At 38.3% G+C, this 24,690-nt stretch overlaps 1 protein-coding gene across 4 annotated transcripts; it reads right to left on the bottom strand.

Annotated features, from left to right (window-relative positions):
• On the bottom strand, positions 1-20,261 carry LOC126267219 (acyl-coenzyme A thioesterase 13-like). 4 transcript variants are annotated; one of them, XM_049972195.1, is made up of 4 exons: positions 17,416-17,879; positions 17,146-17,334; positions 15,817-16,001; positions 1-641 (listed from the first exon to the last, which is right to left on the bottom strand). In XM_049972195.1, exons 2-4 carry the CDS (start codon positions 17,188-17,190, stop codon positions 485-487), a joined length of 387 nt encoding a protein of 128 aa, XP_049828152.1. In that variant the 5' UTR covers positions 17,191-17,334; positions 17,416-17,879; the 3' UTR covers positions 1-484. The 4 variants fall into 4 exon arrangements, with proteins under 4 accessions (XP_049828152.1, XP_049828150.1, XP_049828151.1 ...); XM_049972193.1 differs by lacking the exons at positions 17,146-17,334; positions 17,416-17,879 and adding an exon at positions 19,592-20,261; XM_049972194.1 differs by having other exon boundaries at positions 17,146-17,879.
• Positions 20,262-24,690: the final 4,429 nt, after the last annotated feature.

Here is a 24,690-nt window from a genome sequence, read left to right as displayed (position 1 = left end):
TTGAATATTTGACATATGTATTTCATGGTATGAAAATCACAACAGTAATTCAAAGCAACTATGAACAGATGACACTCCTATCAATTCCATTAAAAAAAACTTCCATAAAAAATTAGTGGAAGCAGTACCTAAGAGCATCAGTAACTGAATATTAAAAATCAAGTTATGCTGCTCAAATTTCACTTACACGATTCACTTATGTACACATATATCACATAAAAAGATCTCTCTTTGTAAGTTCCTACATAAAATAGCCACATACCAGTTTTGTTTAGCAATGTATGTTAATTTCCTTTGTTTACTGAATGCTGCTTGTAGGAACAAGAAAGTGAAATAATAATATCACAGTACATTTCAGACACATACATAACTCTGGCAGTAATGTTTCATGACAATTATATGCCAAAAAACAAACAATAAAAGCTAATTAAAGCTAATACCCCATCCTACACTTTTTCCTGTGTATAGACTGCAAAGAACACAATTAAAAACCAATGAATTTGGTATGTGAACCTTTTGCAATTAACTCTCCTGTTGCTTTCTTTTTTAGATCAACCTCCAGGAATGCTAACGTCTTTCCAGCACGTAGTGTTTGTGCATCTATAATGACTTCTTCACCCGCTGATGCTGGTTTCATATAACTGAAACAAATATAAATAAAAACTGATGCTAAATATGCTGTGTAAAAATCATTCACAGTATAAATATCCCCATCAGTTATTTTCTATAGATTCCTCTTAAAGATTTTAAACAACAAACACTACCCATTACAAAATTTATGTAGCCACATCAATAAATACCAGATGATTATACTAATTATGACATGCCATATAAAACAAAACAGAAGAAGTGGTATTCTTGCAGTGCTGTATATACTTTAACTAATGAATCATTTCTTGCAAAGCATTAATGCCAAGCATTTCACTTTTTCATAAATTGTACTCGTTTAATTCAGCACGTAAGTGTTGGACTACAACTATAGTCCAGGGTTCCATCCCCTGTTGATTCTGGTATTTTACTCTGTCACTTATAGCTTCCACTCACCTCTGACAATAATTTGTTAATGAGGTAAATGCCATGAAGCACCATGATTCAGAGTCCATGTTTAGCTGTAAGTTCCCATGTACCTGGAGCGTTAAGTGAGTACAAAGATTCAAGAAAGGCCAAGGTATAGCCACTTCCAGGAGGATACGCCTAGTATATCACTGCAGTGTTCAAGATTGAGAACATCTTTACATTCTAAAAACACAATATCTTTACTTCTTCTTCTTCTTCTTCTTCTTCTTCTTTAAGCTGGTGATTCACATCTTGATCAACTGAAGCACACACACTAATGATAGCTTGCACAAGAACAACTACTACTACTACTACTACTACTACTAATAATAATAATAATAATAATAATAAACCCCATGGATGCACGGGAAGAGAATAGGCCTCCGGTATGTTCTGCCAGTCGTAAAAGGCGACAAAAAGAACAAACCACTAACAGGGCTAACCCCACTTTTGGTGTGATTAATTGGTTCAGGACAGAACTAATGGAGCCTCGAACAAGCGCTGTCATGGTCGGGGATGACGCTTGAACCCTATGCCCGTCCACAATGGTAACGACACTGCTGGCCACACGGAAAATGATTTAAATCCAAATAGGGGTGTTTTGCAGGACATGCTTCCTGCAACCACCCTAGAAGGAAAACAAAGACAGAGGATGAGATGGTCTGATGAAGTTAACTGACACCTCATGTTCTGTTATTACCAAGCAACAAACTTAGGAACCAACACAACTGGATATAGATCACAAGTATACAGAACATTTATTACCAGATACCCAGAATTAAAATTTTTAACAGAACAACGACTAGCTGATCAGATCCGTGTAATAATAAAAAATAACAGGATACCCCAGTCAGAATTAGAAAAAATTAAACAACAAGTACAACAAATACTGGAACAAAATAATGTACAGTCAGAAGAAGAAGAAAATACAGTAATGGACTCAAACATCCCAGACCAAACAAACCAAGAACAACACGCATCAATTAAACAATCAGAGGAAAACGAAATCTTAAGACAGCCACCAGAACAAGCACAAGTAGAACACGAAGTGACACACATGTTAGATATAGAAGAAAATTTTCAGGTGACATATATAGAATACAAAGACACAAATACAGACATTAGACCATTCTTGCATATACCACCAAATAACCTACAAGTCGAAACAACAACAACAACTATCAACACAATCATACACAACAAAATAAATGAAAATACAACTATGGAAGAGTTACAACTACTGGTTTATATAGGAGCACTCACTACACTAAATATTCACACTAGGCAGAGATCAGAACCAACCAACACACAGAAGAAACCCACAAAACCAGCATGGCAACACAGGCTGCAGATCAGAATAGAAAAACTTAGAAAAGACATCGGACAGCTAACACAATTTATAAGAAATGAAATATCAGACAAAAAATGAAAAAGGTTAGGTAAAATCTCACAACAAGAAGCGATAGAGCAATTAGATGAAAAGAAGCAAAAATTACAAGCATTGGCCAAACGACTTAGAAGATACAAAAAAAGTGAAAATAGAAGGAAACAAAACCAAACATTCAACACAAACCAAAAGAGATTTTACCAGACAATAGATAACACACACATTAAAATAGACAATCCACCAAACATAACAGACATGGAACACTTCTGGAGCAACATATGGTCAAACCCAGTACAACATAACAGACATGCACGGTGGATACAAGCAGAAACAGACACATACAAGACGATACCACAAATGCCTGAAGTGGTAATTTTGCAACATGAAGTCACCCGAGCAATTAATTCCACGCACAATTGGAAAGTCCCTGGAAAAGATGAAATAGCAAATTTCTGGCTAAAGAAGTTCACCTCAACACATTCACATCTAACTACATTATTTAACAGTTACATTGCAGACCCATACACACTCCCTGATACACTTACACATGGAATAACCTACCTGAAATCTAAAGATCAAGCAGACACAGCAAACCCAGCTAAATATCGCCCCATAGCATGCCTACCAACAATATACAAAATATTAACTTCAGTCATTACACAGAAATTAATGACACATACAACACAGAACAAAATTATAAATGAAGAACAAAAAAGCTGTTGCAAAGGAGCACGAGGATGTAAAGAGTAACTGATAATAGATGCAGAAGTGACATAGCAAGCTAAAACTACACAAAGGTCACTACACTACGCATACATTGATTACCAAAAAGCCTTTGATAGTGTACCCCATTCATGGTTACTACAAATATTGGAAATATACAAAGTAGATCCTAAATTGATACAGATCCTAAACATAGTAATGAAAAATTGGAAAACCACACTTAATATCCAAACAAATTCAAATAACATCACATCACAGCCAATACAGATTAAGTGTGGAATATACCAAGGAGACTCGTTAAGTCCTTTCTGGTTCTGCCTTGCTCTGAACCCACTATCCAACATGCTAAACAACACAAATTATGGATACAATATTACTGGAACATACCAACACAAAATCACACATTTGCTAAACATGGATGATCTAAAACTACTGGCAGCAACAAATCAACAACTCAACCAATTACTAAAGATAACAGAAGTATTCAGCAATGATATAAATATGGCTTTTGGAACAGACAAATGTAAGAAAAATAGCATAGTCAAGGGAAAACACACTAAACAGGAAGATTACATATTGGATAACCACAGCGACTGCATAGAAGCGATGGAAAAAACAGATGCCTATAAATATCTAGGATACAGACAAAAAATAGGAATAGATAATGAAAATATTAAAGAAGAACTAAAAGAAAAATATAGACAAAGACTAACAAAAACAATGAAAACAGATTTGACAGCAAGAAACAAGACCAAAGGTATAAATACTTATGCTATACCAATATTGACCTACTCATTTGGAGTAGCGAAATGGAGTAACAAAGACCTAGAAGCACTCAATGCCACAAATATAGAATACATCACATACATTCAGCAACAGAAAGATTCACATTAAGCAGAAAGGAAGGAGGAAAGGGGATTTATCGACATAAAAAACCTACATTATGGACATGTAGACAATTTAAGAAAATTCTTTATAGAACGAGCAGAAACTAGCAAAACACACAAAGCAATCACTCATATAAATACATCGGCTACACCTCTGCAATTTCATAACCACTTCTACAAACCTTTAGATCACATAACATCAACAGATATGAAGAAAGTAAATTGGAAAAAGGAAACACTACACGGCAAGCACCTGTATCATCTAACACAGCCACACATCGATCAAGATGCATCCAACACATGGCTAACAAAAGGCAATATATACAGTGAGACGGAAGGATTCATGATTGCAACACAGGATCAAACAATAAACACCAGATATTACAGCAAGCATATTATTAAAGATCCCAATACCACAACAGATAAATGTAGACTTTGCAAACAACAAATAGAAACAGTAGATCACATAACAAGCGGATGTACAATACTAGCAAATACAGAATACCCCAGAAGACATGACAATGTAGCAAAAATAATACATCAACAACTTGCTATACAACATGTTCCCACATACAAGTATGCACCGCAAAATGTACTGGAGAATGATGAATACAAATTATACTGGAACAGAACCATTATAACAGATAAAAGAACACCACATAGCAAATCTGACATCATACTCACCAGAAGAAATCAACACAACTAATCGAAATATCCATACCCAATACAACAAATATACAGAAGAAAATAGAAGAAAAAAATTGAAAAATACATCCAACTGGCTGAGGAACTCAAGGACATGTGGCATCAAGATTAAGTTGACATTATACCAATTATACTGTCAACTACAGGAGTCATACTACACAATATCCACCAGTACATCAACGCAATACAGCTACATCCAAATGTATATATACAACTACAGAAATCTGTAATTATTGATACATGTTCAATTACCCGAAAGTTCCTAAATGCAATGTAACATATGCCGTACAGTTAAAAGGAAGTCACACTTGATCAAGGTCCGCATCAAGTTCCATTTTTAACCAGACCTAATGTCTGAGAAAGGAAAGAAGATAATAATAATAAACTGTATATTGTGTTTCTCCTTACACAAATTACAATTGGATATTAACACTATTATCCAGGTGCACTATTAAGGAGTTAGTGTAAGCATTCCGAGATCTACAGAGATACCTCTGCAAGACATTGGCTACATACTTCTCACAATACTCTTATTGCTTCCTTTGATGAAGAAGTACTTTAGTTGCTTTATTGTACTGGCTGCTAACACAATTCCATAAGATGTCAGGCATCGAAAAAATAGACAACAGATATTTTACTTGCTGTTGTTGTTGTTGTGGTCTTCAGTCCTGAGACTGGTTTGATGCAGCTCTCCATGCTACTCTATCCTGTGCAAACTTCTTCATCTCCCAGTACCTACTGCAACCTACATCCTTCTGAATCTGCTTAGTGTATTCATCTCTTGGTCTCCCTCTACGATTTTTACCCTCCACGCTCCCCTCCAATACCAAATTGGTGATCCCTTGATGCCTCAGAACATGTCCTACCAACCGATCCCTTCTTCTGGTCAAGTTGTGCCACAAACTTCTCTTCTCCCCAATCCTATTCAATACTTCCTCATTAGTTATGTGATCTACCCATCTAATCTTCAGCATTCTTCTGTAGCACCACATTTCGAAAGCTTCTATTCTCTTCTTGTCCAAACTATTTATCGTCCATGTTTCACTTCCATACATGGCTACACTCCATACAAATACTTTCAGAAATGACTTCCTGACATTTAAATCTATACTCGATGTTAACAAATTTCTCTTCTTCAGAAACACTTTCCTTGCCATTGCCAGTCTACATTTTATATCCTCTCTACTTCGACCATCATCAGTTATTTTGCTCCCCAAATAGCAAAACTCCTTTACTACTTTAAGTGTCTCATTTCCTAATCTAATTCCCTCAGCATCACCCGACTTAATTGGACTACATTCCATTATCCTTGTTTTGCTTTTGTTGATGTTCATCTTACATCCTCCTTTCAAGACACTATCCATTCCATTCAACTGCTCTTCCAAGTCCTTTGCTGTCTCTGACAGAATTACGATGTCATCGGCGAACCTCAAAGTTTTTATTTCTTCTCCACGGATTTTAATACCTACTCCAAATTTTTCTTTTGTTTCCTTCACTGCTTGCTCAATATACAGATTGAATAACAACTGGGAGAGACTTCAACCCTGTCTCACTCCCTTACCAACTGCTACTTCCCTTTCATGTCCCTCAACTCTTATTACTGCCATCTGGTTTCTGCACAACTTATCAATAGCCTTTTGCTCCCTGTATTTTACCCCTGCCTCCTGGTTTGCTGTGGGTCACCAGTTCTAACCTAACTACCAGCAATTATTTGTTATTCGGTGTTATCCATTTCTGGAAGGTTGTTGAAATATCTTACATTTCTACATTGTAGAATACTCAACATATGAACAAATATCAGCATTTCCAGAATATTTGAAGTTTGTATAAATAGCTGCCCAGGAGTTTTTGTCATTAGTAAATATGCTTTCATTGCTCCAAGTGTTGTATTTCACTGATGACCCTGCCTTTGGATTTGGATTTGATTGTGGTTTCAATGTGACAATGTTTTGTGAGGACACAGGGTACTTCAAAACATCTACATCACTATGGCTTCCATTACACAATATAAAAGCCGTCAACTACAAAGGCAGGGACCAGAATACAAGCTGTACTTTATTCCTAATACTTGCATATTTAGAACACACAGAGTCCCAAACAGCAGTATCAGGCATCCATCATTGTTTTCGAGAGACGCAGGTCGGGACCCGACAAAATGGCTGAAAGAATCTGACCAAGTCACTAAATACAACAAGGGACATGACATGAAGTGTTTGGCAAAAGTGTACTTTTACTTGGATGTCACAGACAAGCAACAATTCTAGAAGAGGAGCTCAATAGCCGGGACAAATTACAGACCAAACTGGAAAAAAAAAAAAAAAAAACACGTTTGGCGAAAATGAGCAGCAAGTCCATGTAGCAGAAGAACAAGTGAAGAACAGGGCCAAACATCATAGAGAAATTATCCAGTCATACATACCGAATGTTTTGGCCTTATGCCAAATGATGGACTTGAATATGACATACGCTGACAAAATCTCATACTCTATGAAAGGAACTGAGGAAATTCAACAGAAAGGAGGCATACAGAAGTATGACTAACTGTCGAACTTGGTCCCTATGGCAGATGTGGAAGACCACCATAAGCTTGCTTCTCCCATGCACCATATTTATTAAGAGAAGCCAGAAATGTTGAACTGTCTGCACAAGAGATAGGGGCCATGAACATCGAACCCAGATGTCAGGAGGTAACAGAAAATGTTGAAGAAGAGGAGAATCAATCTTTAACACTGGTCTTCGCCACCAGCCAAATCTGCCAGGAAGAACAGATATGGGCAACTCTGACTATGCCGCAGCCATCAAATGACAACCCAGCACCCAACCAACACAGCTACAACCAACTCCCATGCCAAATATAGTGCCCCGCAAGAGAACAAACATTTTGAGGACAGAGGACAATGTGCTGGTGGGTTTCCACTGTGGATGCATTGGGCACGCTGCATGATACTGCACAGAAAAGAAGGCAAATTTTCGACTACTACTGCGCTGCACAATGCCAACTGTCACAACAGTTCTATTCATGCTATTAAGCTACAAAGGATTATAACCAACTTGTGGGACCAAGTCCATTGCTGCATGCTGGAAGGGTGTGCTTCCCGACACACCACAGCCATTCCCCACTGTCATACTGAGGTCCTGAGTGCTTGCTAGCCACTTTACTAAGGAAAACTAAGCAAGGCGACCACCTACCGGGCTGAGGCCACCAAATGTATATTCTCCATGGAAGATAGCCACCAAGATGTCAGAAAACCTCACCAATGTCAACAACAACATCCAACTTGTCTGGGTGCCAGTCGACTCTGGCTTTTCTTTGTTCAGTTTTGGATGCTATTGTCACTAACTAAAGGAGACTATGTTCCGTGATACAAAAGTGATTGCACTGCAGGTCAAAAATGGGAAATACATCCAGCTGACAGGAACACTTGTAGCAGGAAGTATCAATGACACAACAAAGCCCTCTGAATTTGTCATTTTAATATAATGCACTAGTTATTCTCAGATTGGACTTCTTGCAGGCATCACAAGCAGTCACAGAATGCAGAAGATCAGAGATCCAGATTGACAAACCTATTCCAATAAGCACACACAACAAGGATTGGTCTGCGTGGTTGTTTGCCGCAATCATCAGTGATACAAGTTCCAGTTGACAATCGAGATGCTGTGAAGCTTTTTTTGATTGCATAAAGACTTACAAAAGAAATTCACATGCCAGCAATGATCATAAGCATTGAACGTGGTCAAGAACTTTGAATCACTAATTGGCACTACAGCCGAACCCACCCAGGAAGGCCAGCGACAAAGGATCATGCTCCACTACCACTACAGACAATGCAGGGGAGGACACTACTATCAAACTGCAAATACAATCTGGACTGACCGAGGAACAATACCAGCAAGCGACAGCCACTCTGCGTCAATTTTCAGTGCTTTCGTATCCTGAGTGGAGAAAAAGACAGACGAAGAAGCCAATTGCAAAGCACCATACCGTCACTGGGAATCAGCCATCAATTAGCCAGCTCTCATATGGAATGTTGCCAGCTGAATGACAGATAACGCATGAGGAGCTGGAGAAGATGCAGCAAGAGGATATTCCTGAACTTTCAAAGAGTCCTTGGCTCTCTCCTGTAGTCCTTGTGAAGGAGGACGGCACATGGCATTTCTGTGTCAACTGCTGATGATTGAACAAAACATAAAGAAAGATGAATATTCATTGCCCCATAATGATGTCACCCGAAAATACTTGAAAGAAGCAAAGTATTTCTCAACTCTGAACATGCAGACAGGTTATTGGCAAGCTGAAGATGAGAAGACTGACTGGGAAGAGACTGCCTTCATAGCTCCATAGTTAAAAGTTATAATGTTTGGAATGTATAATGTTCCAGCCACCTTGGATTATATGATCGACTACCAACTTCAACAATTTTGATGGGCGCTGTGTCTCTGCTAACTGGGTGTTGTTTTTTCAAAGACATTTGAAGAACATCTAAGATGTCTGACAACCATGTTGAAGTGTGTTGAGACTGCAGACCTCTGCCTGAATTTTTTTTAAAAAGTGCCTCTTTGCCACTCACGAAATAAAAATCTTGGGGCACCTAGTGGACTGCTATGGAGTCCATCCTGGTCCGGAGGAAATAAGAGGAGTCACATATTTTCTGGCCCCTTAGGACATTCATGATGTAAGCAGTTTTCTTGAAATGTGCTTGTACTAACGATACTTCACAAAAGAACTTCTGTACCAAGGCATGTTCCTTGAAATAATTACTGCTGGGGACACCAAATTTTCTTGAAATGAGGTGCGATGAAGACCATTCCTTTTCCTTAAGGAAGTGCTATCATCATCTCCATTTCTAGCACTGTATGGCAAGAAGGCCAAGACATAATTTCACACTGACACTGGTGGTTATGGGATACATGCAGTTCTAGTCCACATTTAGGAAGATGTTGAAATTGTGATACTTTAGGCTTTCAGAGTACTCTCCAAGTCCTAGGTGAACTACTCTACAACTTACAAGCAGTGTCTTGCAGTAGTTTGGGCCATCAATCAGCTCCGGCCATATTTACTTATTAAGCCAATCACTGCTGTGACAGACTACCATTCCCTATAATGGCTGCCTAGCCTGAAGGATCTGTTGGCTTGACCGGCGAAATGGGTACTGTAACTTCAGAAGTACATTTTCAAAGTGGATGCAAACACAAATATGTTGAATGACTTTCAAGAAATGCTTTGGTGGAACACAGGAGTGTTGTTGAAATCACAGTCACGGCTGCATGAAATGACATTGCTGCTGAACAAATGGAAGCCTTGAAGAGAAGAGGAACCAACCAAAGGAGAACTTCAATTAAAAAACAGGGAGCACTGTATATGAGGAACTATGATCCAATAGGGTGGCCAGGTCTCTACTGATCCATTAGACACTATGTGAACCCTGTAAGGCAGGCTGTTCCAACCAAGCTCCAGGGAGCCGGAGCGCTCACTGCGGCAGGGGGAAAGTGAACTCACTGCCCTCTGGCCGCATGCAGCCACAACTGACGCAATAATCCGTGTTCAATGACAGCTATGACTAGCTGCAGGAGCCCTGTACCTCTATTGGAGGATACCTTTCTATTCATTGAGAGGGATGGTCGTCCGCAATGTCTTGTATGTCAAAGTATTCAATTCTGCGAAGAGGTGCAATATACAGCGACATTATACACATATTCACGCAGCACACTACGATCAGGTAGAAGGCGTTGCACGCAGAGAACTGGTAGCCAGGCTTAAGAACGACATAGCAGGAGATGTAAGTTCAAAAACAGTTTTGTAATACGGAGGGTATCAAAACATGCAACATATTTCGTGTTCTGTAATGCGTTTATAATTTTCAGGTAAATGAGAACAGAGAAAACACTACTGAATCTGCAATTTGAGCAAGCTACAGGGTCGCTCACATCATTTGCGACAAGTGGCAAGCCATTTTCGGTGGGACCACTTGTAAAATCATGCATGGTAGCAGTTGCAGAATGTTTGTTTCCAATGAAGGTGTAGGCAATTGAAGGGGTTTGCCTGTCAAAGCAAACAATGTCTTGTCGAATCCTGGACATGGCAGCGGATTTAGAGACACAGCTCAGGAGAAAGGCGGAGAGCTTTGTTGCATTTTCGCTAGCACTTGACGAAAGCACCGACATATCGGACTGTGCTCAACTTGCAGTCTTTGTGCGTGGTGGCGACATGGAGCTGCAAGTAAATGAAGAACTCTTGGATGTGGTACCACTCGATTACACCGCAACAGGACATGACATTTTTGAAGCTGTTTGTGGATCAGTGGACAATACGAATTTGCCATGGGATAAGCTCCATTCTGTAGCGACAGACGGTGCACTACAAATGATCGGGTGTCACCAAGGTTTTGCTTCTCGTTTGAAAAATAAACTGAGACGAATTCGGGAAAGACATTTTGACTCTTCATTGTTTTATTCACCAAGAGGCACTGTGTGCTGAAACAGTAAAGCTAGGTGGCGTAATGAAAGATGTCGTGAAGTGTGTGAATTCTGTGCGGCGTCATGGTATGAATCATCGCCAATTCAAAGGATTCCTAAAAGATATGGGAGTGGAGTATGGGGATATACCTTACCACAGTACAGTTTGTTGGACCTTACCACAGTACAGTTCGTTGGCTGAGTCGGGGAAAAGTTCTTGATGTTTTCTTTGCCATTCGTGAAGAAATATCCCTTTTTCTCTAAATGAAAGGGGAAGAAATGTGTTGTCTGAAAGATATAAAATGGATATCAGACCTGGCGTTCCTAGCTGATGTAACTATGCATCTGAATAATTTAAATCTGTCACTGCAGGGCAAAGGGCAGCTAATCGTTCACATGCACGACCAGATCAAAGCGTTCATGGAAAAGTTACGTTTATTTGACAGGCAGAAGAGTAATGGACATTTAATGTTCTTCAGTCGTCTTGCTTCTTTAGAACTACCTGAAGGTGCTAATTTCGGCGATTACCAAGAAAAGTTAAAGCAGCTCGTCACGTCGTTTGAAACACGATTCCGAGAACTCACTACTTTGAAAATGGAACTTAAGGTGTTCAGCACTCCTTTTTCAGTTTCCCCCGATGACTTGTCACCGTCACTTCAATTGGAGATAATTGATTTGCAAAATTCAACTTTGTTGAAAGAGAGGTACTACAACACATTGGATTTGTCACGATGGCATCGTTCATTACAGCAAAAAATATTTCCCAAGCTTCACAACAATGCCGCTCAGATCATGTGCATGTTTGGATCTACGTATTGTTGTGAGCAGCTTTTCTCAGTAATGAAAAGAGTAAAAAAGTAAGGAACAATCGTTTCTTCAGGATGCAACAATGAAGGCCATCCTCCGCATTAACGCTGCGAACACTTTGACACCTGATATTTCCGATCTTGTAATAAAAAGAAAATGTCAAGCTACAGAGACCTAATAAAGTTAGTATGCAATTTCTTGTAAAACAGTTGTTTCTTATTTATTTCCTGAACATCGTATTTCCTGGTGTAGCATGTCACCACATCTTAGCAGCTAAGAGTATGAGGTTGTCAATCTTGTAAGACGCAGCTGGCACATCAAAGCGCTTGCCTTGCTGCCTGCCTCAGCCAGCCGTGCCAGGTGCCGACCCACTTGAACGGTCACAGCTAGCGACACGGTTCCCTGGAGCAGGGAGCGCTTCGTGGCTCACAACGGAGCCGACGAGCTGGAACAGCCTGCTGTAAGGAATGCCAATAATGGAAGGACTTGCCACAATTGCCTCTGGGCCACCTGGTACCAATCCCATATACAGCAGCACCATTCCACTGAACTGTAATTGAACCTCTTAGGAAGTTCTCAAAGTGGATGAACTGGAATCTATGGATAATAGTCTGCACCCGCTATGCTCTCACCGAAGCTGTGCCAGCGCCGAAGCCCTTGAAATTGCAGAGTTCCTTATGGAAGACATCAGTTTGAAGCACGAAGCACCCCATCTGATTACCTTGGACTGTGGAAGAGTTTTCCAATCAAGACTAGTTTTAGAGGTAATTTCACATTGCGACATCACCCACAGAACAGCAACCATCCACGGGTGAATGACCTCACACAATGTGCTTCAATAAGAAGTTGGCAGATATACTCTCTCTCTCTCGATGTACACCGTACTTTCTGCTCCACAGTCAGGAGGCCACAACAAAAATGGATATACTGTTCCTGTTTCAACTGAATGATACTTAGAATGATTATGTGAAACACCTCATCAGCAGGGCCAAAGAAGCAAGGCAGCTGGCTCGCTCATGGACCCTGGATACCCAGAAGAAAGACTGACGGCATTATATCACCAAAGGCTAGCCAGTGAGATATAGCCCAAAAGACTTGTTATGGATTTTTATACATGTACAGGTAATGGGGAGTACTGAAAGAAAGTTACTAAAGTGCTACTGATGTTACATATCAACTTAAGCAATATGACCCTTCATCAATATGACAAGCATGCAGAGATGTCGTCAATATGCTCTATATGAACCCAAACTATAGTCCAAAGGTGCTGACTGACAATGGGAGGTTCAATGAAACTGAAGATCCACTTGACAACTATGAAGCTTTGCAGAGGGAGCAGAGTCATGAGCTGTGCTGCACGTGGTGTGGCTTACTGACTAGCATTGACAGATGGCGTGCAAGTGTCACTAGTGGGCCATTCCATGTCAAGTGGTCTACTTTCGGAAAAAGTTTCTGCATGATCGTAATGAATTTTTTGTGAACATTCAAGTTTCCAATAAACACTGGTGAAGATTCACAATCACTAGTTCAATACTTTCAGAGATATACTCATTTCTTTAACCCCATAGCGCAACTGCCAACAGTGCACCCATGGGTCTTTGGCAATTTTGAGGCATGATATTTCAGCAAATATTTTCTTGAAAGTAAATAAAATGGGCCATCTTGCACAACATTTTACACTCTTAGGTGAAATAATAAAATCCATTTCGTCCTCAATTTTCTTTGACATAATCTGAAGCAAAGTCAGCTTAAAAAATAGACGCTCAAAAAAATGTCAAGTTCAGCTTTTTATAGATCTGGAAGTAATAGCAGGATAAACCTGAAACTTTGCACGTAATAACGACCAATACAAAGCCTTAGAATATAAAATTTCATTCTCCTACCGTTTTCCAATAGTTTACAAACCGAGGGCAAAGTTTTGGTCCACTTTTACAAACAAAAATCTTCTGCAAACTCTTTTAAGCTGTTTTCATTAAAGTGACCACATTCTAAACCTCATAAAATCTAGATCTGGTTTACCAACACAAGCATTTATGGCCCTTAATAATGGCGACAAGGTTGGAGTGCATTGAAAATCGGCCCAATTTTCCTGGAACGCAAATTAAAATCTGACATCTTTTTTTTGTTCTACAATAGTTTTGTACTCTCTGTAGAAGAAAAGTCTTGACGACCATGAAGTGAACTGAGTCAGAAAAACTGCAAATAAGTAGTCTTTTTTTGTTTTTTAGACATCTCTACAGCAGTCAGCTCTAAAACTCCTTTTATAAAAAATGAAATGGAATACAAAATCTAATGAATAGTTTTCCCTTTTTCATGGCCCTGATAATCTGAGGCAATCACATTTGAACAGTGTAAATTCTTGGGTTCTGTCTTGTCGAAATTTGTTCCTAAACGATCCCATCCATGATGAAATATGACCAGCAGTATAGTTTTCCTCGATAAGCTTCCACAAATTAATGAAACTGGTAAAAATTCTAGTAGCTTGTAGTAAACATAAGCTTTGGATCCTCTTTTATCTTTGGTCTCAAACACTTATTGAAATGTATTTTTAGGCTTGGGATCCTGTGTAAAGAAACCCTCGTCAGGCTCAGTAAACCGTGGTAGGGAAACCTGCCAGTGGCTGCTGCTGCACAGCTCGTGGGCAATGGGGATGCTGGTTTCCTCACTTTAAAAGGAACAAGTGGTGGTTAAGCCATCATGGATCACAGCAATACATTAATACAATTTTCAACAATACACTAATGTCCCACACAAACTGAAAACTATGCTAACACAAAGTATGCTATATCTTAAACTGGAATTAAACTAGCTCATCAGTAGCATTACTAATAATTCTCTAGAACATGAATCAATCCCGAAAAATGAAGACTGCTGTGAATTTCACCAAAATTTACACAATGTGACAAACATGAAGGCTATTTACATGGAGAGTGCTGCAGTGCCATCCAATAATTTTACTACCATGATCTCCACAGTTAAACGGTGAAGTTTTTTAATTCTGTAGCTATAGAACAAAAGCAGACTGAAATATGTCACAATGAGTCATGACAGAATACACCCCTTTTCTGAAGTTTTTCTAGTTATCTGGTGTCAATAATAAACAAGCTTTTGGTAGTAAGTATTATACTTCACTCACAACCCTGCCTTTGGATGTGAACTCTACTGTGGTTTCAATGTGACAATATCAGAAGAAGAAGCATTTTCAAACATAAAGTTATTTTTCCTTAATAACTTCTTCTGTACCACGGAAGAGTTCTCAAATAGAAACAAGCAGTTAATAAGAAACCCATAAACGCCCAACAGGTAACAAGATTTTGTTTCTTTAAACTGCCTATGCAATCTTTTGCTCAGTTAACAGTTGTACACTATAATGGCTATTGTGAAAGTCACATACAGAACATTTAATAACTAATGAAATAGAGAAACCAGATCAGAGCTTCCTAATAATAAAGCAGAGCTGTACTGGCCAACAATTAAAAGCAGCTGAATTAAAGGCATGGTGCGCCATGGGAAATACTGTTTCACCTCTGGTGGCTACTTTATTTATGAATGATTTAGAAGACATTTTACTAACTTTTGCAGCTTTGGCTTTACAACCAACTGTGCTCTGGACATAAAAAGGAAGAGCATTGGGCTCAGTGGTCAGACTATGAGTTTACATTACAATGGCCATACGGCATCTAGTCAAAACACTGGAACAAGAAACAATGATGTCCCAGGCATACCCCCACTAGAAGTTGAAAAGTATTACAACTAGATTATGAATCAAATGCTAAAGAGCCTGCCGTGCATTACCTCACATTGATGTTTACGGAAACACCTGGCACCCCTTTTCCATATGTCATCAAAGCATATGTCGAAATCTGGTCAACCAATGTTGCTGTGAATCCACCGTGCAGTGTACCACCTGCATTCTGATGTTCTTGTGCAACAGTGAATTCTGCCAGACATTTTCCCTCACCAGCAGATATTATGCGTATCTGAAAATGGAAATTCGATGGCGTTAAAGCAAAAACAAAGAGAAACAAAATGTAAATATTGAATAATTTCCAGAATGAATTTTCACTCTGCAACAAAGTCTTTGCTGATTTGTAATTTCCTGGCAGATTAAAATTCATCACCAGACTCATACCTGTGACCTTTAGCCTTTGTGAGCAAGTTCTCTATAGACTGTGCTATCCAAGATTGACTCACCGTCACAAATTTACTTCCACCAATACCTTTTTCCCTACCTAATCCACCAAAAAGTTTCAAATTAGAGTACATTCCACAGCGCAGTGAAAATTCACTCTGAAAACAATTCCCTGGTTGTGGCTAAGTCATTTCTCTGCAATATTATTTCCTCCAGGAGTGATAGTACTGCAAGGTATGCAGGAGAACTTCAGTGAAATTTGGAAGGTAGGAGATGTTCTGGCAGAAGTAAAGCTGTAAGGGTAAGTTGTGAGTGAGAGTTCAGAGGGGAGGCAAATGCAATTTATCTTGCAGATATATTGTCCTAGAAAACAAATTCTACAAAAAACTGAGTGCTATAATTGGCAGTACTTAATTTAGTTTCAATAAGTATGAAAATATGTATCTCCAAACTCTATCAAACAATACTTATTGTACATGTAACCTGCACATAAAATTCTAGGCGTAACTGGGAGAGTTATTTTGCCTTTACAAATCAAAGCAAAACGTTATGTTAGGACAGAAGTTATGGACTGCTACAATCAAGCAGTATGTTCGGTATAACTAATGCTTGAAGCAAATTAGAATAACACTCTTACTACAGCAGTTCTATGTACATTGAAATGCTACATTAGAAAATATGAAGACATGTCTTATTCATGTGCAATGTGACTAGACATCAACATACCTACACTCATTCCATTACATGCTTAGAAATAACATGGTTGAGGGCACAGTTTGGATTTCTAAATGGTTCTGATATTGAGCTACACATACACACATAAAATGAGAAGTTACTTGACTCTTTACAAAATAAATTACAAGGGACTTGTATATTCTGTGATCTGTCAAAGGCATCTGACTGCATAAAATGCAACATCCTATTCAATAAATTATAATACTACATTGTCTCAGGAAGTTATGTGAAATGTTTCAAGTAGGCCTAATATTTACCCAAGAATATAGTCCTGTATCCAAAAGGCACATTCCCTGTTGCATAGTCTCCTGTTTTGTTTGCAGTTGGTATGAACAGTTGATGAATAGGATATGAAATGTAGTTTTAAAAAGATGAAATGTTGAGTTTCAAACAGGCACAATGAAAAGCCTACTATACATGTAAGCTTTCAGTCACAAGGCCTTCCCCTGAACACAGAGTTTAAGAAAGCTTTTATTGAATTTCCACGGGCATTAACAAATGGCCAATTCATTGTCATTAATATGCACCATATCCGGTTCAGAACTTTTAAGAGGTTACATGTATTGCTATCCTGAGTGAAAGTGAAGAAGAATTAAATGACCTGCTGAACAGAATGAACAGTCTAATGAGTACACAGTATGGTTGGAGAGTAAATCGGAGAAAGACGAAGGTAATGAGAAGTAGTAGAAATGAGAACAGAGAGAAACTTAACATCAGGATTGATGGTCACGAAGTCAATGAAATTAAAGAATTGTGCTACCTAGGCAGTAAAATAACCAATGACGGACGGAGCAAGGAGGACATCAAAAGCAGACTCGCTATGGCAAAAAAGGCATTTCTGGCCAAGAGAAGTCTACTAATATCAAATGCTGGCCTTAATTTGAGGAAGAAATTTCTGAGGATGTACGTCTGGAGTACAGCATTGTATGGTAGTGAAACATGGACTGTGGGAAAACCGGAACAGAAGAGAATCGAAGCATTTGAGATGTGGTGCTATAGACGAATGTTGAAAATTAGGTGGACTGATAAGGTAAGGAATGAGAAGGTTCTATGCAGAATCAGAGAGGAAAGGAATATGTGGAAAACACTGGTAAGGAGAAGGGACAGGATGATAGGACATCTGCTAAGACATGAGGGAATGACTTCCATGGTACTAGAGGGAGCTGTAGAGGGCAAAAACTGTAGAGGAAGACAGAGATTGGAATACATCAAGCAAATAATTGAGGACGTGGGTTGCAAGTGCTACTCTGAGATGAAGAGGTTAGCACAGGAAAGGAATTCGTGGCGGGCCGCAACAAATCAGTCAGTAGACTGATGACAAAAAAATGTATGAGAGTACAAGCACATACAAGAGGTCGGACAGTGTCAAATTCTTGGAAGTATGAATGATAAATTTGGATGGTGGGAAATACAACTAAACTGCTGCAACTTCCATACAAACTTTTGTTTACATGCAAATTTCAGAGCCCTGAAGTCTGTAACACAAATCAATTGTGGTAGAAATTCATGAACACCTTGCTGCAGCGTGGTCAAAGGCTGCTTCTCAGTATACTTAATCCTTAATGAAGTTTGACGTTAATAATATACCTCTCAAGTCAACAGTTCAGGTTTATGCAGTTAATAACAGTAACAACAATAATCTGTGTAAAGACTTAAAATCATTTACTTAGGCCCACTAAAGTGTCCATTACTGAGGAACACACATTGTCAATGAATTCACAGCAACCACAAAAATGTTACATTACTTATAAAGTTCAAGAGGGGCCAAAAGGGTTTATTTGTGAACAATTCCTTCTATTTCACCAATGAATTTCTTAGCAAGACCAACTGATGTAGGCTTACTTGATATTAGCGATTTCACTGTACTAATGCTATGTACAGATATATCTACAAAATGGATTCAGCTAAAAACAGAAAACCAGTATATTACGTAAACAGAATGTTTACTGAAGCCCTACAGGAATAACAGCTGCAAACAATTACAGGAAACAGTGCTTATGAAAACTTCAGCTTATTGCAAACACATTCTTCATACTAAGTTGTATATCTCCTAAAGGAAGGAGGCAAAAACATGGGAAGAGTAATATGTTGTATACTCTGAGCTTTTGAACCCACAGTCTAAAGCAATAAACAATCTGTAACAAAGGGCTGAAACTCCATATACCAGTACCGCTGGCTTTGGAAGAAAGAGAACTGGAAACAGAAACAAAGATGAGCAGTGCTACTGAGTAATAGCTGCCCTAGTACCGTAATTATTATGTATCTCCAATCTTTCTTAACACTATCACGCAAAAGTGACCAGATCAAATCTCTGTACTTGCAATATAATATACCGGTAACTGTTTGTGCCTTGTTGACAAAAAAATAATTACACTTTGATATATGGTAATATATGAAAAAGATAAGAATAGTCTTCAGTTTGGAACCTAAATTTGCATGGAATATGAATCGGACGAGAGATTCAATTTAATAGTATCCTCACTTATAAATGCTGAGTCATGCACACACAGTGGGATTTCGAAGAGTGCTTTCGTTTTCCGATTGAGTGCGTGCGCCTCTTATTCTTTTAACAGAAAATTATACCGGTGTTCTCATTATCGTTGGTTCATCGCCTTGAGTAATTTACTAAACGTAACGTCCTTCACCGCCACATCGCGCGACAAATTACGACTAGTGCTTCCACAAGGTTGTATTACAACTCACCTTGTTTAGCAGTCTTTCAAACCCATTTGCCTCAACACATCTTTTGGCTATAGCTGCAATAAAGTTTGCTCCTTGTCCTGCCATTCTCAGTCAAATAGATGTAAATGCTCGACGATCACGAGATAGCTAATAATACCAATAACAAGCTGCAGTTGAATGTCATTGCACGTTTCTTTGCAAGAAAGAAGATAAATCTGAATAACAACAAGCAGGATGTTTAACATTAACCCAGCAATTAAAATACAGCAACGTTTATAGATCGCTATTCCAGCGAGCGAATGCTATGTCAGTGCGGAATTTCGCTTTTTACTTTAAGCAAAAGCACCAAATGTAAACTCCGCTTTTCCTGAAATGAAATTGGTACGATAATACATTACTAAACATACTATACATCCTCATAACACAGCTACCGACAACCACTACACATGTTTTTAGCAGCGATTTGATTGACGAACGACGGAAATACCAGTTACGTTAGGGAGATCAGGTTATTTTTTTTTTATGACTCCTAAATACGAACTTTTCCACACAGCTGTCCCAAAACGGTGTGCTTACAATTCGAAGGGAATTAATTTCGATTGGCAGAAGCAAAGGCAGTCAATAAAACATCAATTCAACCACGGCCACCTGTATAGTGGCCGTGGTTCAACCCAAGATTAAAGAGATCTGTGAAGTGCGAACAGTGGTCAGCTGCTACTGGAGTTTGATCAATTAGTTGCTTAAAAATTACCTATTTGTTACTGGGTTGGTAATTGTGATCCTACTATCAATTTGCTCCACAAGTAAATGCAATGTTCATTCGTTCACTTTAAACCCAGTAATTGAGAAATCACAAAGATATGGGGCTCATGTTTAATGTATTTTCACATGTCGTATTACGTTTGCAAACACATCAGATACAACCAGTCACCAGTTCTGTAAAGTTTTCTGTTACTTTCAAATGAAGAGACATATCGTAATTGATGTTTTCGGCAAATTTCGAAGATTCACACTGGACGTAATTTCAAAACTTTCCACATTCCACAATGCATTTCAAATGGGCGAATTCAAATAGGCCGTCAAAGTAAAGAAACGAAGCGTCGGTGTTTCTTAGGGAGAAAGTTTTGAGGCTTACATTGGGAGGGGATTGTAACGCCGTCTGGGAACACGGGAAATTTTCACTGTGCTCACAAGTGTTACATCCCAGGATTTCGTACTTCTTAATGCGTATTTTATTGTCCAGTTCGTTTTCGTGAGACATTGCAAATGCTATATGATGAGTGGGATTTTTTTCAAGAATGTTCTTCATCTGTTTTGTTATTATTATTATACCTTTTTGCTTCTAATACAGTGTTTTACTCGAATATTATACTTTTATTCAATTTGTATTTTATTCATCTCATAAGATATATTTTACAGATCATACTATCGTATTGTACAGGAGATATCTCAATTTTTGCCTTATGATAGGACTGTACATATTTATTATATAATTCTGTAACACTATTTTTACCAGCACAGGTTTATGTTGAACACGAAAACATTAAATTGTTTTCCTCATGATGCACCAGTACATTATTTTCTGTATGTAATATTGTACACAAGACTGTGAGATCAAGTATGGTATGTTCAAAACTTTAGGACTGTCGGCTACAGCGGAACCAGTAGGTACCCTTGGAGGCAACGGACCGCATGCCGAAAACCTCACTATACACGTAGGCACAGCAAGCGCCCAAAGTTGTCAAACGTTCACCCCACCACCACGACACTTCCCGCTTGCACTGTGTTCGAGTTTCAGACAGGTTGCTGTCCTACTTGATCGTTGCACCGTACCATTTTGCTTGTTTGCAATTTTTACTGTTGTAGACATTATTATATTTGTCGTTATTGATACTTGTGCAGTGCAGAACAATGTCAGAAGGAAGTTCGTCGAAAGTTACGAGTGGAAACGCTTCATGTAGTTCTCTTGGCCAGGGAATATACATAGTTTGCGCGTTACGTACATATTTTGAGACTGAAAAACTTAATAGAGGTCTGGTGCTCTACGTTAACAATATAATCGATTGAAGTGCTGCAGCTCTGAACATGGAAAGACTATTGTGAAGATTGGCAAGGAGGTGTTCAATACGAAAAGGAAGCTGGAAAATAGAAGTTTGAAATACTTGGGAAAAACCGTTGTATGGATAAGCGGATTACTAATACAGATTTATTTGCTGAGGATGCGATTGTTCATCTTGTTTATGATTACTATCGTAAAAAGAAAAATCCGAAACTCATTATGATAATAGTCACCATCAAGGAATCAGGTCTTCTACAAGACAGTTGCACACAGTATTGCATGACCTAGCATTCTAGTATGGTCAGTTCTGTGGATATAAGCTGTTGATGGAGAGGGAGGGTGTATCTGCATGGCGATGCCGCCTTTTTAGGCCGATGTGTGGCATGAATAGCGTCGAAGTAGTGTGGTTTCATAAAATGTGGATCAATTGTGGTTTTGTTGTCAGGCAGGGCTGAAGAGGTGACAAAAGTAAAGTAATAAGGAAATGCCTTCTGGCAAGAGGGACAGACTTTCTCTTTGTGCCACAGGTTATTTTTGCAAGGTTTTCTCTCAAAAGGTCTCCTGGTTTTTAAATAAAAGGAGAGAGGGGATTATCAAGAAGAAATGGACCATACTATGTTTACAAAGTCGTTCATAGACTCACTAATTCAAGACCTGGGAAAACGGTCAACAATTGTTTTAGATAATTGCTCCTTACCGTTCAGTTGTTGGTAAGGCTACCATGACAAAACAAATGGAGGAAATGATTGATTGTCTTCAGCATTGAAACACTGTTGTAAATTAATAATCTTAGAAAAGTGGAGCTTGTGGAAGTGATATCTCTTCAAAGAACACAGTTCCCCATGGTATGAAATCTACAAACTGGCAAAAACATATGGGTAAAAGCGACCACCATACATCTGACATGTCAACCCAACAGAATAAATATGAGCCCATGTTAAAAACGTGCATTGTCAGGAATAATAATAATATACCATTTCTGTAGTTTAAGCAATCATGAGAGACACTGTTAGGAACATAATGTCTGAAGACTGGAAGAAGGTCAACGAACATAACTAAACAATCTGTGGAGGAAATGATTATTTCATTAAATAATAAAAGTTACAGGCACAGTGCTGCTTCAAGCATTTGTCATAATGACAAGAGTAATGTTAGCAGAGTTTCTCCATTATCACAATAGAAATGAAGTATAGCCAAACTCAGCTACATGTCTGAAGTGGGTAATTTGCAATGGAAAGTAGCGACATGACAAAATTATCATTTTGCGAATTTTTACATTTTAATAAAAAGGCCTTATCAGCAACTAATTCCGCATGTGGTTCATTTAAGAAATTCAATTTATATCACACATTACTGTTTACAATATAACTGCTGCAATACTGACATAATGCTTTCTGTATTGCTTTTGTTCCTCCCAATATTGGTTGACCTATTTAAGACAAATTTTCTCACTGTGGTAAACATACATATATCTTATATTTTTGGTGTTAGAAACTAGCATGCAGATAAGAAATTTTAATTATATGTTAATTATAAACATAGCATTCTGTTTTTCATAATGAAAGCATTGGTATTGGACATGTGAGTGGATCATTGTACATCATATTTAACTGAAATTAACTCATGTTATAAAACTCTGACAGAGTTTCAGTTTGGAATAGATGAAAATTTGATGTATGTTTAAGATTACATTCACTTAATGTGTTCATCTAACATCTATAGCAAAAAAGGTTCTCATGTGATGAAAATTTGACAATGTTATCATAAAATGCATTTTCATAAACTGCTCATATACCACTATAATAATTTATTGCAGCAATAAAACTGAAATGAAAAGATAGTGCAGTTCTTCCAGAACATATTGATGTAAGTTACATAGTTTGTAGTTTGTGAGTGTGAGTAAGTAGAATGAAAAGCAGGATTATGCATTAGTTCCATGCCGGACATGGTAAATCTGCTCCACACCTCCACATGTTCCTGCTGAACTGTCAGTCCTAAAGTAATTTTAAGCAGACTATAGTCATATTGTTCAAACGATCATCTCGTCATTCATAAATTCCGCAATTGAGTAGTAGCATTTTTCCGCCAGAAGATCATTTAGCTTTTTCTTTATTGAATTTGATAGACTGAGCTTCTTCAGTAGCTTCACTTTTATATGCAGTTCTAATGACACTGATTTTTTATTGTTTGGTTTTAAAATGTGTAAACAAAGTCTTTGAAATGTTAAGCTTAAGGCCGTTTTCTTGAAACAATGTATCTAGGTTGTTCAGTGTGTTTATTACACCATGTAGAATTTCTGTCACCAGTTGAGCACTGATATTGAGAGATAAATCATTTACATAAAAGAAAATCAAGATTGGCCCTCAGATTAAGCCTTGCGAAATTGTATCCCACTCAGACGCATAATTTATGGAATTAGATGTTGTGGGCCTAATCCTTTTGCTTCTTGTTTGTCAGACAAGACCTGAGCCACGTCGAATGGTATGAACGACTTAAAATGTTGAAGTATGTATGCAAACTTCCACTTCCTTTCCAAGATGACTTACTTGAGATGCTAGGCCAACCTTCCTTGCTGGTTAGCCTGCTGCTGCAAACTCTCTTTCACTTCTTCTCTGAAGTATGCTGCTAGAAATTTATTAAGACTCTTTCTACTTATAAAAATAAGTAGATATACCAAGTTTCATTTGTTTCAATTAACAACATATATTTTAACTTCAGACATTTTACCAATTCCACGCTTCACATAGAAAATACTGTTTTGTAAGCTTCTTGTCTCTCCACGCATTAGAAACAAAATAAGTTACAAATGAGAAAAAGTTGGCTTAAAAAGAATGTCCATTCTCAAATGAAGCAGAATACACGTCTTCCCTTCACCAAGGCTAAGACAAAAAATTTTAATGCCTCTTTTTCAACTGTTCACATTACTATAACACTGGCCAAAACACAATTAGAACATAATAGCATAAACACTCCATGGTTCTGTCCACTTTCACTAAACTTCCATGGATCAATCGACAACTACTTTTTGGTGCAGTTCGACCGCTGAATCTACATTCTGCTC

Source organism: Schistocerca gregaria, chromosome 4, assembly GCF_023897955.1.
Source record: "Schistocerca gregaria isolate iqSchGreg1 chromosome 4, iqSchGreg1.2, whole genome shotgun sequence".
Lineage (NCBI taxonomy): Eukaryota > Metazoa > Arthropoda > Insecta > Orthoptera > Acrididae > Schistocerca > Schistocerca gregaria.
Note: the sequence above shows the minus strand (reverse complement) of the source record. Positions and strands in the feature narration are given on the sequence as shown.